The sequence below is a fragment of the Trichomycterus rosablanca genome, chromosome 3, assembly GCF_030014385.1.
Source record: "Trichomycterus rosablanca isolate fTriRos1 chromosome 3, fTriRos1.hap1, whole genome shotgun sequence".
Lineage (NCBI taxonomy): Eukaryota > Metazoa > Chordata > Actinopteri > Siluriformes > Trichomycteridae > Trichomycterus > Trichomycterus rosablanca.
In genome coordinates, this window is record NC_085990.1 from 14,038,329 (window position 1) to 14,055,804 (window position 17,476).

General features: G+C 39.4%; 1 protein-coding gene across 2 annotated transcripts in view; it reads right to left on the reverse strand.

The window, feature by feature from the left end:
- Positions 1–221: 221 nt before the first annotated feature.
- atp1a3b (ATPase Na+/K+ transporting subunit alpha 3b) overlaps positions 222–17,476 on the reverse strand; it is a 34,506-nt gene continuing 17,251 nt past the window's right edge. The window contains exons 3-22 of one of the 2 annotated variants that reach the window (XM_062992744.1): positions 15,808–15,927; positions 15,636–15,695; positions 11,691–11,894; positions 11,465–11,578; positions 11,236–11,370; positions 10,793–10,910; positions 10,428–10,696; positions 10,143–10,341; positions 9,823–10,067; positions 8,910–9,102; positions 7,960–8,272; positions 7,025–7,175; positions 5,847–6,015; positions 5,604–5,758; positions 4,461–4,584; positions 3,846–3,991; positions 3,627–3,757; positions 3,431–3,532; positions 3,238–3,329; positions 222–1,814 (exon numbers count right to left, since the gene is read on the reverse strand). In XM_062992744.1, the coding sequence (XP_062848814.1) occupies positions 1,786–1,814; positions 3,238–3,329; positions 3,431–3,532; positions 3,627–3,757; positions 3,846–3,991; positions 4,461–4,584; positions 5,604–5,758; positions 5,847–6,015; positions 7,025–7,175; positions 7,960–8,272; positions 8,910–9,102; positions 9,823–10,067; positions 10,143–10,341; positions 10,428–10,696; positions 10,793–10,910; positions 11,236–11,370; positions 11,465–11,578; positions 11,691–11,894; positions 15,636–15,695; positions 15,808–15,927 (3,069 nt within the window). In that variant the 3' untranslated portion in view covers positions 222–1,785. Of the gene's footprint in view, positions 1,815–3,237; positions 3,330–3,430; positions 3,533–3,626; positions 3,758–3,845; positions 3,992–4,460; positions 4,585–4,698; positions 4,744–5,603; positions 5,759–5,846; positions 6,016–7,024; positions 7,176–7,959; positions 8,273–8,909; positions 9,103–9,822; positions 10,068–10,142; positions 10,342–10,427; positions 10,697–10,792; positions 10,911–11,235; positions 11,371–11,464; positions 11,579–11,690; positions 11,895–15,635; positions 15,696–15,807; positions 15,928–17,476 lie in introns of those variants that run through there. The other variant, XM_062992743.1, reaches the window with a different exon arrangement.

Below are 17,476 nucleotides of genomic sequence, written 5' to 3' on the forward strand. Positions count from 1 at the left end.
ACAATTTGTTGAAGAGAATGAACCAAAATTTAAACAAATCATTACTGCTTACAGTAGACTAAAAGTTTTTTTGACATTGTGCGTACACTTAAAGTGCATATATGCACTACAATTATATTAAATACCAAAAACAAAAGTGGTTGGACACTGGAACCACTAAAACCTTTATTGGTACACTGCAGGAATTCTAAATAAAATAAAAAGACACAGATTTTTCTCAATTGTATTAAATGTTCTAGATGTTTTATTGGTGTCAGTTTCATTGCTTTCAAACACACTGGTTTCTACAAGTTGGTATAGTTATTGTTGTTTTTATTCTTTAATCTCACCCCCCACACCTTGCTGAGATGGATGTAGCCTTGGGCAGGCTACAGTGCTGTCCCCCACCATACACGCTCACACACACACTTTCACACACACACACACACACACACACACACACACACACACACACACACACACACACTCATACACAAACACACAGATCAGGACCTGGAACGCTCCACACCCCATACACCACCGCACCACACGTTCGTTTGATAAACCATCAATAAAGACCCAAAACACACCAGGTTCTTGGAATAATAATTGAAAATGTCATATGTTTAGATAACATTGTCTAGTCTAAAAATAATTGTGGTGCTTAGAAATCTAAAAACATATGAGATAGAATTTAATGCTAATTAACCCCCAGCAAAACCTGTTTTGGTCAGACTTGGTATGGCAGTAGAACCGGAAACATTATATCAGAAACATACTGTATACTGATACTGTATACTGACCCTACCTGATCATTTATGTCCCTGTTTTTTGCACCTAGTTTCCAAAAATAAAATAAACATGCAAGAAAACCATTCTTTCTTTAGTGTTTCGTCTTTGGACAGGATGTTTTATTGAATCTACTCTGATGTGATATTGATGTATATGTTTTTTTTCTCCTTCCTAAAACACACAATCTGAGGTGGTATTTGAAATAGTTACTATAGCAGTGAAATACAAAGACTGGCAGAAAAAGAGAACAATATTATGTTTTGGATGGAAAGAGCCAACACACTTCTCTCCATCGTAATAAAAATGACAACCAAGACAGTAAAGCTGCCCTGCTTCTCACCTAGGTACATTACTGCAAAATAAATAAAGATCTCCAACATGAACAGCAAAAACTCGGATGTGGACGTGTCTTCTTCCAGACATGAGCCAGAGTGAGTATTAAAACCAGAGTATACTGATGTCGCAGGTGGCGTCCAAGCTTGAGTCGTGCACACCCTTGTGCAAGGGAGGACAGGCGGAAAGATGAAAGGATGAACAGGATGAGTAAAGCGGAGCAAAGAGGCATAAGGGAGTTGCAGGATAAATAAAGGAGGAAAGCAAATGTGAGGAAGAAGCAAAGGGCCTGTATTAGCCAAACTCACAAACACACACACACACACACACTCATACTCCTGTATAGTTTTGAAAGCTCCCCTCGGATCCAGATGATTATGCAGCTGCCACTGGTAAATATATAATAGACTTTATGTACACACCCAAGTGAAAAGACATGCAAAGAGTAATACAGGGGCAATGGGAGCTGGACGGGGCAGGTGGGTCAAGGACACAGACATCTAAAAGGTGTGTCGCAGTTTTCTTTGGGGCGGACAGGGTGTTGGCTCTAAGCTGTTGTCTCTTGTAATGGGGAATGAGAAATGGGGAGAGCATGGCTGTGCATCCTGAACAGGAATGGGAGGAAAAGGAGTAGAAGAAAAATGGAAGATGTAGGGGTGTGAGTAAAGAACAATTTGTTGATCAATAATATGTCTCCCTTTCCACCCAACCTGCAGTAAAGAAGAGAGAGAAAGAGAGAGATAGAGAAAGAGAGAGAGAGGTAGATGTCATTTAACAGTGTTCCATACAATGTATCGCATACAATAAAGTGGGGACATTGTTTCTTGAAATCTTTCATGAGTAAAAAGGCCAGACCAGACCAGACATCTAAGTAATGACATCTTTGTGTTTGTATCAAGCAGGAGAAGAACTCACCCTGATACATTTTTACCATTAAATGATGCACGTTCCAGTTTATGGAACAAAATGTACTGTTAGGAGCTGAAACCATACCCTGCATCATTTTAAATATATGGCATTACACAACCTTTAAAATAAAAAAGGCAAGCCTGACTGTTTTCCTTTATTTGTCCATATATTTAGAGTCTATTTTCACCCCTCCCTAACACTGTACTTGGCATGAGGGTTGCGAAGGGTCTGGTTCAACTGGAAACACATTGCACAAATAAGGAATATGCTTTGGACCAGGTGACCATTCCCTGCCAATTATCAGCCTCCCACCCCACCCCCAAGACAAAAACAATTATGTCCGAATGCTCATCTTAGCATTATTATATGCATTTTGTAGTTATTAATTGTAGTGTAGTTCTATTTAGTTATTAGTAGTTGTTTGGTAAGCCGTTCTTCACTGTACCAGTCAGGATATGGTTGGCCTGTAACCATCGCCTTCAATCACAGCCAGTGATCTCAGCAACCCAGGTGAAGTAACAGTTCCAACAGGCTTCTTATGAGTGGCTTCGTTTGTGAACTAAGCTTAGAAGTGTGATCTGACCCAGGCAGTGTGGCTGTAATTACATATTTTTCTAATATGAGGTATGTTTAGTGCTGTCAAAATAGTGTTATATGTGCAGGAATTAAAAACAGCTGATTTCTCTGAATTTTTTACACAAATGTGTTACATAATTAACTTTTTTTTACTGTAAGGACACTGTTAAACAGCTTTGGCTTTTTTATTTTTGATAGTTTATTTTATAGATCTACTGAAAAAAATACTAAGTTTGTATTGCTTGTCAAAGTTTTTTCATTTATAATAAGAACTATTGCTCATACATGAAATTACCAGAAGGAAATGGACACTCCTTCTGAATTTAGGTGTTCCAGCCACACCCATTGCTAACACATTAAGACATTTATGCCTCCAACTTCCAACTGTGGCAAAAGTTTGGCAAAGGCCATTTTCTGTTCCAGCATGACTGTGCCCATGTGCACAAATACCAAACCATAAGGATTAGTTTGGTGTCAAAGACGCACAGACGGGATGATTATCCAGTCCGACATCAGTGCCTGACTGATTGAAAAGACACACTCTAGTGAAACTTGGAATGTAATGTCCAACAAGCTTATTTTAGGTGTTCACATCCTTTGGGCCAAACAGTGTTTGTATGCGTTTTAAAGAGGTGGATAAAAACGTACCTCCAGGGTTTCGGCGCAGGAGAAGCTTTCGGATTTCATCATACACAAAGATTAGGAAACTGTACGGGAATGCACAGAACCACCAGGAAGGTCTGGACAAGTGAGAGAAAAACAAAGAGAATGCAAATATGATTACGTACAGTTCATTAAAATTAGAATATGAATTTATATTGAGTGTGTAAGTGTGACTCACTTTAATGGGTACATTCTAAGTGCCACATCCATGCCTGGGCAGTAGGACAGGAAGGCAGCCAAAGCTGTTTCCTCAAATAGGCCGAAGATCAAAATCTTATTCCTGTAAAACATAAGCAGACAAGTTATGTATGAGCCCCAAAACTGACACATCATGCAAATGCCCTTTTACAAATAGAACGAACGTAAAAACTCACCTCATTCCCTGTTGGAAGACAGAGTTGCGCCTGGTCTTGCAGATAATTACATCAGCCCACTGTACCACCACAATACTGACAAAGAAAGCTGTGTGGCATGTAAACTCCACTATCTTCCTCTGCTCATAGGTCTGAGAAGATCAAATACATTGCATTCTAAGCATCAATCCTAATAACACACACACATATACAAACTGAAACACAGTTTCATGTACTTACCCACTGCTGACCATAGCTGTCTTCTAAATCGTTGACAGAGCGGTTGTCCCATAACAGTCTGATGCCCACCAGGTGAGAGGGAAGGAAACCGTTTTCAGCCAAAATCACAAAGTAGCTGAAAAAACCTCCCAGAGCCTGGATCATACCTGCACACACAGAAATAGTTTGTAATTTCTCATCCACCACAATTTTTCTCGCAAAAAGCATATAACTGCAGGGCGCTCCTTTGCATGCATTTGTAAACAGAACGGGTGCATGTGCACTACAGGTGGATGAGGCTAAATCCAAGTGTAAGCTTTGGAAAAGAATTTGAAATGTCATTTTAACCTGATAGCATCTTTGTGCAGTTATCTTTTAATCATTACCATCTCACATTTTAATACAAACTTGTTTTTCATTTTCGGTCACACCAAAATGCAAATGTCAGTGATATTATTAACTATTTAATATACATACACTTTCCTACATTATAGAACACAACAGTGGGTCTTTTACTAATACCAGCCATGCACTCTGGGTTTTTTAATCATGTTGATGAGTTGTATTATTTGCTAAGACTGATCACTTAAACAGACGCTTCACCAAATACATGTTTAATTAATGTGTTAACCTTACCAATCTGTCCATAGGCGATGCTGATGAGACGCTCATTCACCAGTTTGTCCCGACTTGGGTTCCTGGGCTGCCTCTTCATGATGTCACTCTCAGCTGCCTCATATGCCAATGAGATAGCAGGAACCTAGGGAAGTGCAGAGTGCCAATGCTTCAATTTCTCCACGAACATTAGCCAATAATTAACACGCGCCCACTTGCAACAACACACACACAGATCTTGCACATGACACAGACTGACCTCATTTAACTTGGCTAAAAAACATGAGGAGTTGAATGGATTACTGTAATTCGTTGGTTTTAAATCTCTATCTGATATCGGCTAGTAAATGAAGCTCAGGTATCATTATGGTATTGCCATTCTATCTGAAAGGAACGACTGTTATTCAGCTTAGTTGTCTTCTCAATGGCTAGTGGTTTCTGGGGGAGACACATTTTTAAATATAAGGTGTCTTAAATAGGCAGAAAAGAAAAGAATTATGTGGAAATGAGTTATCTAACTGGTGCATCCATATACACTAACTAATTATGTGAAGACCTGACCATAAGTCTGGCAATAATATGACCAGAATTTGGGTTTAGATTATAACCATCTCCACTCTGGAAAGGCTTTTCACAAGATTTTGTGTACCTATTTAGTCAAAAGAACTTAAAGGCCATCTCCAATTGGATTAAGCATTTCTTTATAGACCTTGCTTGTGCATATAATGTTGCCACAAAGTTAGAAGGATATCATATTGATTTTATACACTTGTAAGCAATGGGTGTGGCTAAAACACTCATCATTAGTAGGGGTGTCTACACATATAATGGTCATATAATGTACTTCCCAAAAGACACTTAAAAAATATACACTAGCAACAGAGCTACATTATGTGGTTGTATGCTTCATAAAAGAAAAATCATACTTTAATCATACAAGTTTTTTTTTAGTTAGAAGAAGATATACTGTATTTGTCATATATACATAGTCTAGTTAGTTACATAGATAGTTCCTAGTCTCAATAAGTTTTTTAAGACACATATTTCTACATCTGGGAACAAGAGTTATGTTTAGCTTTGCTTGAGGCACCTAAACTGTTTTTGAATATAAAATTATAAACACTGAATAGCATATGAACATGTATATTTGCTCTAAAATCTCACCATGTCTGTTCCCAGATCGATGCAGAGGATGGTGATGGTACCCAGGGGCAGAGGGATGTTAACAATAATGAAGAAGAGGAAAGGTGTGATTTCAGGGATGTTGCTGGTCAGAGTGTAGGCAATGGATTTCTTTAAGTTATCAAAGATCAGACGACCTGCAGTGAGAGGGAGATACATCCTTAAGACACTCATCCCCATGACATATCATGATTACTATACCTTCCCGACTTTTCAACCACTTACCCTCTTCTACACCAGTAACGATAGAGGCAAAGTTGTCATCCAGGAGAATCATGTCGGCAGCCTGCTTAGACACGTCGGACCCAGCAATCCCCATGGCAACACCAATATCAGCCTTTTTCAGAGCTGGAGAGTCATTCACACCATCACCAGTTACAGCGACAATAGCTCCCTGAGAGACAAAGACACAAAGAGTTTAGACAATCAAGTCATCAGTCTGTTTAAGACTACAGATAATAAAAAAACTATCATGTATATGCATCAGTCTGAATACTGGCATTAAGGTCCTTCTCAAATAAAATTCATTTAATGTTTGCTTTCCTATGATGTGCAAAAACTGTGAGAAAAAAGTAACAAAGTTTTACATAGTTAGGGATTTTTTTGGACAAGGAGAAAGCAGGAAATCATGCTATCCCCCTACCACTGACATCCAGGGTTCAAATTCATAGCAGTACATTTGACCAGTCTGGCATCTACATACATACAATGATTCCAGGAGAATCGGACCCACCTCAACTCTGACAAGGATTTTGGACAATTCTCACTTACTGTTAAGTATTAAAGACATGAGGCCAAAATTATGTGGATGACCCAACCCTACATATTAAATGTTTAGCCACACACGACTAATAGGTGTATGAAAACAATTACATTAAGTAAATTATATGCTTCCAGCTTTCTGTTTCAACATGACCGTGCCGATGTGTACAAAACATCTATCAAGACAAGATGCTTTGACTAATTTGGTGTGGAGGTACTCCAGTGACCTGCCCTAACCTGTTCTAATGTCAGCTACACTGAACATCTCTGGGACGAATTGGAACACTGATTGCCAAACAGGCCTTTAAGGCTGACATTGTTGTCTGAACAGTCAAAATGAATTTCCCACTGTCTAAAATATCATGGATGTCCTTCAAGAAAAGTGGAAAGGGCTGTTATAGCCACTAGGGGCAGGACTCCATATTACATTGCCTGTAGTTAAACTGCATAGGATGTCAAACAAACTCATGGTGAAGTGTCTACAAACTTTTGCTCATGGGTAATTAGCATAAGCATTATTAGCAGAAATCTTTGACTTGACACACAGCCACTGTTTTACCATGACTGGACCAAATGACTACAATAAAGGAAAATGTGAACACTGATATTGTGGGGACGTATATTGAACTGTGTGAGTGTACCTGTCGCTGACAACCCTCTACAATAATAAGCTTTTGCTGGGGAGAGGTCCTGGCGAAAACAATTTCAGTGTGGTTTTGCAGAATCTCATCAATTTGCTCCTGAGACATGTCCTTAAGTTCTGTGCCATGGGTCACACAGGCTTTAGCATCCCTGGAACACACACATTAGCACATTTCTTTGAGTGAAAAGTGAACATAAAAATATCACCTGAAAGTGTGGGCCTACTAGACCGGCATTCCTTTTGATATGTCTCTTATTTTACGATTTGTAAAATGCATTTTTCTATGGAGAATTACACCTGATTAATGAATATAACACAGTTTCAATTAAACAATCTGATTCCATAATATGAAGTGACATGTTGCTTTTAATACAATCCTAAATTCACTGGCTACATACTGAATACTGGGTCACATGAGCAGCACTGTTGGAGAAACTGGTAGAATGGGCGTCACACAGAAACATGGGTTAAGGGTCTGGAATTTAATGCTCTTCACCACTGTCTGTAAGGAGTTTTGTATATTTTCCCAGTGTCTACATGATATATAATAAAATTATTATTAAGTGCAGCGAACCTGACTAGGATAACATGGTTGATCAAAGATCATTGATTTTAGGGTAGCACATAAATATTTTTTTTCTGATTTACAGGCTCAGATAACAGTATACTTAATTAAACCCTATATACCAGAAATGGGATGGTCAAGAGCCATACTTTCTGGTGGACAATGTGGCAGTGGGAAAAAATGAATAGGAGCTAACAGCACAATTAACAACTATGTGGCTTCAGTAGTCTCAGTCTTCATTATGAATCGCTATGGTAACTACGCATGATTCACATTTGTAAAAATGAATAAATGTAATGTGTAATGGTGTAATGGTGTAATGGTGTTTATTTTTACATATTACACCTACATATTAGTGTAGGACCTACCTGGGGTTGACCTGGCTGACTGGGATGTTGAGACGAGCTGCAATGTCTTCCACTGTCTCTGTGCCTTCAGAGATGATGCCTACTCCCTTGGCAATGGCCTTGGCAGTGATGGGGTGGTCTCCGGTCACCATGATGACCTTAATACCAGCTGAGCGGCACTTGCCCACTGCATCAGGCACGGCAGCACGTGGTGGGTCAATCATGGACATCAGACCCACGAAGCATAGGTTATCTGTCTGGAAGTTAACATCCTCTGTGTCAAAGGCAAAACCTTTGGGGTACTGATCCTCGGGCATCAAGACGTGGCAGAATCCTGTAAAAAGGAAACGGAAGTAATGTTATATAAAAGTGTTACTAAGACTAGTGTTTGTGAGGTTTGTCTTTTCAGACTCAAATCAGCATTTACTATTTTAATCAGTTTGCAATATATTTAAGTAATGATAAAGCTTAAGCAAATTAGACAATGATTTTGTTGTTAGCCTGTCACATGACTCACGTATACCATGAAAATACACACGCACCAAAGCTCAGTCTCTGTTCCTGATTTATTATAATTTAATTCAAATGTATTAATTTTATATAATTTATTGTATTTATTTAGGCTAGCCCACCACTGCTGAGACCCAAGTTCGAATGTCAGTGGTGTTATCAGCTGGCAGGACATCTACACAGATGATCAGCTATGTCTGAAGAGTAGATGGCCATAGCCTGAACTGGATCGGCCCTGTCCGGGGTATTCCTGCCTTAAGTCCAATGTTTCCCAGTTGACTCAGACCAGATATAATCTGATTCACTCCAACTGTATTTATTTAATTGTATTCAATGTATCTGAATTGAATAGTATTTGAAATAGTATTTCAAAGACAACCAGTAAAACAAATTCAGTCCCATTTTTTTGCTGGAACAATTTTCACAGTTTTCACTCTCTGTTTGTCCCCTCTCTCACCTACCCAGCACTCTTTCTCCCAGTCCTCCAAGCTCCAGGTAAGCATTTTGGAAGGCCTCTTTCATCTCCTCATCCATGGGCTGTTCTTTGCCCTGCAGCATGATGGTGGAGCAGCGATCCAGAATACGCTCTGGAGCCCCCTTCATCACCAGCAGGTAACGATTATCATTGGGGTCTTCAGTCTCATGGATAGATAGCTATGGAAACAAGAGAGAGGGGTGAGAAGAGGTGTACAACAGTCAACTGTTTAATAGAGACAAGTCATTAACATGTTAATCCTAGTAACCTGATTCATGCAACTAAACACAGATTAGAAAATGCAGTGTAGAATCAACAACATATTTTAATATTGTGATTGTGATGTGTGTAAGCCTACAAACAATAAAGTACACTATCCTACATTGTTTAGTTTGGCACAGCAACAATACTACAAAAAGCAACTGTGAGTTTGGTTAGATTAATGAGTTGTTGGAAAGCAAGGAAACAAAGGAAATTAGACAATGGAGATTTGTATTAATTGATACTGTGATTGAGTTGTGAATACTAGTGTTCAGTGCCTTCCTTGCTTCATATGTAATATCCTCCTGTTTAACAAAAAGCATATAAGCTCTATAGTGCATTGACTGATCAAAGCATCCTGTTTCTAACCAGTGTAAAAAAAAAATAATAATAATGTGGCACATTTGACCAATTACATTACTTGATTGGCGGCCTCAGAGTGAATAAAAATGACACACAATGTGGTCAACAGCAACCTCGGTTTACTCAAATCCCAGGGCCTATTTTCAAGTGGACCAGAGTAACCTGATTATATACCAAACTTAACATTCCACCAGACTTGATTTTAAGCTGCTATTCCATGAATATCAGACTTTTTTTAAACGTCTCTGTCTTTGGATGATTTTTTTAATACTGACCTGATATTTGTTGGTGGAGTTGAATGGAATCTCAGCCACTTTCTTGTTCTTTTCTCTCATCTGTTTAACGGAGCCGCATGAGAGCTCGATGCACTTGAGCAGGGCGGACTCAGAAGCATCACCTGCCACATCCCTCTTTAGGATTGGTAAAGCGCCCTGGGCAGCCTTAAATACTGCTCTGTTACACAGGGACGCAACACGAGCCAGACCCACCCAGGTCGGTGAGGTCTTGTCAAATGATGCACCTGCAGAAAGGAAGTTAGTTGTGTTAGTTGTGAGATGTTAGCTAGATGTTGTTGGATGTGGTGATGATCACTAACCGGACTGGTCTTCAGTGGTGTCAGCCTCGTGGATCTGGTTGTCGAACCACATATGGGCCACGGTCATACGGTTCTGTGTCAAGGTTCCAGTTTTATCTGAGCAGATAGTGGAGGTGGAGCCCAGAGTCTCTACAGCCTCCAGATTCTTTACCAGGCAGTTCTTCTTTGCCATGCGCTTAGCCGTCAGGGTCAAACACACCTAACAGACAAAGAAGAACACGATCAGCTTTGTGTATTTCCTGTATGTCTCTCCTTCATATTGTACGAATGTCCGAGAATGCTTACAGTGACAGTAGCCAGCAGCCCCTCTGGCACATTGGCCACGATAATGCCAATGAGGAAAATGACAGCCTCCAGCCAGCTGTAGCCTAGGATGATTGACAGGACAAAGAAACTGACGCCAAGAAAGACGGCTACTCCTGTGATAATGTGGATGAAGTGCTCAATCTCCTTGGCGATAGGGGTCTTTCCTGTCTCCAGCCCCGATGTCAGAGTGGCGATGCGGCCCATCACTGTACGGTCACCAGTGTATACGACAATGCCACGGGCAGTACCTGGGAGACAAGGGAAATTATTTTGTATATTTAGTTTATTCAGATTATAAAGAAACCATTAATATGTTGAATAATTGTGAGCTTAAGAGGAGGTACCTTCAACACAGTTAGTGGAAAAGAAGGCAATGTTGCGGGTTTCCAGAGGATTGTCATGGGTGCAGTCAGGTGATCGTGTTTGTGGTTCGGATTCACCAGTAAGGGAAGAGTTGTCAACCTGTAAACAAATGCGTTTCAGTTTATGACTGTGCAGGATTAAAAACTTGTTTGCTTCATTATATTTGCACGTATTTATTCTTCATCCATCAATTGTTGGATTTAACATTAACATATTTTAGAACTTTTTGCAAGTGCTCTTTTTTTGTGAAACAAACAAAAAACCTTCTACAAATCAAGCTAATTAATTATGGATTTTGTAAAAATATGGATACATTCTCAAAAAAACAAAACAACAGATGATCATTTTGGTCGTCTAGAAAGTTTTATAATGTCATTAATGCACAAACTTTTTTCTTTTAACTCTTCATTATGACTGTACGTACCTTGCATCCATGAGAGGAAATGACTCTGAGATCAGCAGGAATTCTGTCACCGCCTTTCACCTCCACAAGATCTCCTGCAACAACCTCCTCTGCATTAATCTGCATCTTCTCTCCTTCACGGATCACCAATGCTTGCTGCAGGCAGAGAGAATGTTTTACACTCTCACAAATGCATCACCTGTATCTTCTCATCCCTGCATGTTTAAAGCATGTGGTAAGTGAACCATACCTGGGGCACCATGTTCTTGAATGACTCCATGATTTTGGAGCTCTTGGCCTCCTGGAAGTAGGAGAAGCAGCCGGTAATGATGACCACAGCTGATAACACGATACCTAGATACAGCTGAGGGACAGAGAGAACAGGAAATTAGATCAGTTAGTAAAACATTTGTATAAGTATACATTTGTACATTAATACATTTATATTTAGATCTAGAAATCTTTTTAGTTCTTACATTATCCCCGGCGGGATCGTCCTCAGTGACAGCCTGGATGGCATAGGCCAGAAAGCAGAGAATGGCACCGATCCACAGCAGGATGGAGAAGCCTCCAAACAGCTGCCTGCAAAACTTGACCCATTCCGGAGTGGTTGGGGGAGGCGTGAGGGCGTTCGGACCATCACGTACAAGAAACTCAGCTGCCTTGGCATTGGTCAAACCCTAATGATGGGAAAGAAACAGAGCTGCACTTTACAGACTGCCATGAAGACTAGCTGATATTGATATGAACTATGCTTTCTGGCTGACTGAAATCATTCTGAGGAATCTTGTCTGGCAAATCTGTCCAGGGATGATTTGTGGTTCCATTAACGTTTTAAAAATAACAATTGCTAATTGTGTCAATTCCTCACAACCACTGTCAATGTTAAACCAGGTGTAAACATTTTAATATCTGCAACAACATTTATTTGTATAAAACCAAGGTCTGAGATCACTAGTAAAAATGGCTAAAAAGTACAAATTATTATTAGCATAGATGGAAAATGTCAGTAAATAGCTTGGGTGAAAAGTTTAATCTTTAAAAACGTACATGAACTTTAAAATTCCTTACTAATTGGTATGCCAATTATTAATTGGCTTTTGTTGTAATGACAGCATGGGCTCGAGCTGGCATGGATAAAATCTAATGATCCATGTTTTCCCAGCATGATTTCACAATATTCCAAAGAGCATCTTGTGTTAGTACTGACTGTCTAGCTTTTCTCTGTCTTCAAGTGCCTCCATAAATGTTCAGTATGGTTTAGGTCAGGTGAATGGAGAAAAGTCCATGTCAGTCAGCTCTTCTTTGACTTTCCAGATCTTCTTTGGTTTTCAAGTAGTTGTTGCATAGTTTTGGAGTTTGAGATGTGTAATAAAAATTTATGCAACATTTATAAATATTAATACAGTAGACCCTTGAGTTACGACGGTTTACCACATTTTGGGTTACGAACGATCCTTTTCAACTTAACGTACCAACAAATTTCGGATTACGAAATGAAATTCGCAAAACACGTGACGTCATGAACAAGTTGTCTCCGACAGTCTCTCTCTCTTTACATATACAGTGTATCACAAAAGTGAGTACATCCCTCACATTTCTGCAGATATTTAAGTATATCTTTTCATGGGACAACACTGACAAAATGACACTTTGACACAATGAAAAGTAGTCTGTGTGCAGCTTATATAACAGTGTAAATTTATTCTTCCCTCAAAATAACTTAATATACAGCCATTAATGGCTAAACCACCGGCAACAAAAGTGAGTACACCCCTTAGTGAAAGTTCCTGAAGTGTCAATATTTTGTGTGGCCACCATTATTTCCCAGAACTGCCTTAACTCTCCTGGGCATGGAGTTTACCAGAGCTTCACAGGTTGCCACTGGAATGCTTTTCCACTCCTCCATGACGACATCACGGAGCTGGCGGATATTCGAGACTTTGCGCTCCTCCACCTTCCGCTTGAGGATGCCCCAAAGATGTTCTATTGGGTTTAGGTCTGGAGACATGCTTAGCCAGTCCATCACCTTTACCCTCAGCCTCTTCAATAAAGCAGTGGTCGTCTTAGAGGTGTGTTTGGGGTCATTATCATGCTGGAACACTGCCCTGCGACCCAGTTTCCGGAGGGAGGGGATCATGCTCTGCTTCAGTATTTCACAGTACATATTGGAGTTCATGTGTCCCTCAATGAAATGTAACTCCCCAACACCTGCTGCACTTATGCAGCCCCAGACCATGGCATTCCCACCACCATGCTTGACTGTAGGCATGACACACTTATCTTTGTACTCCTCACCTGATTGCCGCCACACATGCTTGAGACCATCTGAACCAAACAAATTAATCTTGGTCTCATCAGACCATAGGACATGGTTCCAGTAATCCATGTCCTTTGTTGACATGTCTTCAGCAAACTGTTTGCGGGCTTTCTTGTGTAGAGACTTCAGAAGAGGCTTCCTTCTGTGGTGACAGCCATGCAGACCAATTTGATGTAGTGTGCGGCGTATGGTCTGAGCACTGACAGGCTGACCCCCCACCTTTTCAATCTCTGCAGCAATGCTGACAGCACTCCTGTGCCTATCTTTCAAAGACAGCAGTTGGATGTGACGCTGAGCACGTGCACTCAGCTTCTTTGGACGACCAAGGCGAGGTCTGTTCTGAGTGGACCCTGCTCTTTTAAAACGCTGGATGATCTTGGCCACTGTGCTGCAGCTCAGTTTCAGGGTGTTGGCAATCTTCTCGTAGCCTTGGCCATCTTCATGTAGCGCAACAATTCGTCTTTTAAGATCCTCAGAGAGTTCTTTGCCATGAGGTGCCATGTTGGAACTTTCAGTGACCAGTATGAGAGAGTGTGAGAGCTGTACTACTAAATTGAACACACATGCTCCCTATGCACACCTGAGACCTAGTAACACTAACAAATCACATGACATTTTGGAGGGAAAATGACAAGCAGTGCTCAATTTGGACATTTAGGGGTGTAGTCTCTTAGGGGTGTACTCACTTTTGTTGCCGGTGGTTTAGACATTAATGGCTGTATATTGAGTTATTTTGAGGAAAGAATAAATTTACACTGTTATATAAGCTGCACACAGACTACTTTTCATTGTGTCAAAGTGTCATTTTGTCAGTGTTGTCCCATGAAAAGATATACTTAAATATCTGCAGAAATGTGAGGGGTGTACTCACTTTTGTGATACACTGTATACAGTGAGCAAACATTCGGACAGTGGGCGGTGTTTTTCTGGTGTTTTCTTTATATTTTGTAAAAATTCAATATTAAAATGTCCCCAAAGAAGCTGGAGAGAAAGCCTAGTGTTGAAAAATTAAAAAATCTATTACATTTGTTGTTGTATAATTACTCCTGCCAGTAGCTGTCACTGTGTATCAGACAGCGGGGACAGTGAGTAAGAAAAAAGAAGGATGTCGGCTGAGTAAAGTATTCTTTCTTTCATGCAATTACACTTACAAAATACAACGTTATTGGAATAAAGAAGGAAATAATAGAGAAATATGAGAGTTACTGTTGTTTCTGTTGATACATTTTATAATAAAAAAAAGGACATTTATTATGGTGTATGGTACTGCACACGTACTGTACTGAAATGTGATGTGTGTGTTTTTATGTACAGTACAGTACTACTGTGTATTGTTGTTTATTATTGTTTATTACAGTAATGTCTATTCTATAATTTAAGATTTAAGGGAAAATATACTTGTATTTATAACAAAAAAGACAATTTAAGACATTAGAGAGGTTATGTAAGGGGGTGGTTTGGGAGGTCTGGCGCACGAATTAATTCTATTTACATTATTTCTTATGAGAAAAATAGGTTTAACTAACAAACATTTTGACTTAAGAACAGCCCTTCGGAACCAATTAGTCAAGGGTCTACTGTACAGCGAAAACATTAAAAAAATTTTTTTACATATCTTTTGTATCCTTACAAATACGTTCATGGCACTAAAATAGCACAGTGGTTTGTTATTCTGGCTACAGCTTTTTTGTTCATGTTCTTTTTTGTAAATTTATAAAATGTAAAAATGCATACTGCTTGTAAATCTAAAGTTGTAATAAATAAAAACAAACCTACAGTTTGTTAAATTCTTTCCCTCACTGTACATCGGTGTTTTTCAAATTTGGCAACATGATTTCCTATAAGAACTACGACGTACTACGTTGGGAAAGCTAAAAGGAAATTGGTGCCATTTAAGAGAAACCTGCATATTAAATGAAGAAATGTTGCTGTCAATGCTAAAACCACCTGGCTTTAAATGTCATTGAAAGCAGAGATGGCAGCTACTGAAATGAACTGATGCTACAAGAGGTAAGCAGCGCTTGAATACACTGACACCTAGTGGATAAAATGAAATGTTGCACTAGAATCGTGTGAATTGTGATGAATGAACGATGTTCACCTGAACGATATCTGTCTGGAACTTCCGACACACTTCTTCCACTGACATCTTATGTTCCGTCTGACAAAGGGGAAAAAAATGAAACACTGTTGTAAACACATGTAAATGTGTGTGAGAACTGTAAAACGTACTGGAAGCAAAACATTTGTGTTAGATTTGTGCATCATATTACCAGGGGCACTTCCTTCTTCAGATCATCCAGATCCTTCCCCCCTTTTTTATTCTTGTCGGGGGATCCACCATCATTTTTGTCCTGCGTGGTAGCCACGCGGTAACTGTCTGATCGTCCATACTGAAACACACACAGAATACAGAACAATCAGAATCCACCAAACACAAGTGCTCAGGTCAGATATGGTGCGAGGTGTGATTAACATATTTAAGTGCATGCTGAGCTTTCACGCTGGGAAACACTCTGAATTAAATTAAACTGGATTAAATTAAACTGAATTGAAATGAATTGGACATCTACTTGTGTCTCTTGAATAGAAATGATATCATTTACATTATACAGTACAGCTCTGTCAGGAACAGTACAAGCAGTAGGCTAGAGCAAAATTTGTATAATTGTACACATTTATATTCTCATCAATATACTCTGTGTGAAGTTTACATGGTACGAACACGTTCAATATATGACAAATGAGCATGGACAAGCATATCAGGCAAATTTGTTTTCCTCAACCACAAAGACCTGTAATTAGGCCTATTGACCATCGTTTTTAAAGATGCACTGGTTTGTCTCAGTCTGTGATCTTACCCAGATGAAACGATGGTTTGAAACCTAAAGCAAGCCCCACACAGGTTTAACAAGAAGCGCCTGCATGCTTCAAATGGACATTAAATTGATGTCGGGTTGCTTTATGTTTTGTCAGGATGAGAGACTAGAGATCAAAGCCGAGACAACCTTTGTAGTAATAATATACTATATGATTATTAAAATTACATTTGGGTTCATTTGGTTTCCTCTTCCCATCGTAAAGCAGCTGCCACGAGATGTGAGCTATAATCAGGATAGTGTGCCCATCACTGAGTGATTGTCCAATCAAGTTTTAGTATTTAAAGGCTCTGATACTGTCAACACTCAACCCTTTCCTACAACCTCAGGCTCTGTATATTTAGCAATCTGAGAGAGTGATCACATCCACTAAACCCACTTTAGAGAGCCAAGCCAGCATTATTGTAAAGGTCAGAGGATTTGTTTTAGTAAAGCTGACCCTTCTGAATGAATCATTCCAACATAATTGTCATTTACACAATTATCCCCTAATGTGTCCACAAATAGGTCAACCAGCTGATCAGCGGTACATGATAATTTAGCTTCGGTAATGCCTCAAAATTATGTTGAGGAAGATATTCATTTGAGGGATACTGTAGAAATGTCAGTTTGACTCTTTTTGAAATTTGATTTAATGTTCATATTTAATTACTGCTTTATTAAACTTAGGGTTGCGGAGGGTCTAGTTTTCTTGGAATCACTGGGCCCAATGCAGCAACAAACCCTGGACAGGACATCAACATATCAGTGTCAATCGGGCCTCGGCCATCCAGAGAGAAAGCCAATCATGTCTGAATGTAGATGCCCAACTGGTTAATTGAACCCTGAATCCCAGCAGTAGTGGTCTAGTTCATCTAGTTCAAATCTAGTTCATTCTGTCTATAAAAGTAATGTTGCTAAATTATTAGACATATTAAGGCTCTGCCTTAGATCTTTGGAATGGGCGTAATAAAGTGCCATTAAATATGCAGACGAAATTTAAAAAACAGAAAAAAAACATGCAAACTTTCTTTGCATTAAAATAAAAAAGTCAGACAGCAAATGTGCCTTGACTGCGTAGATT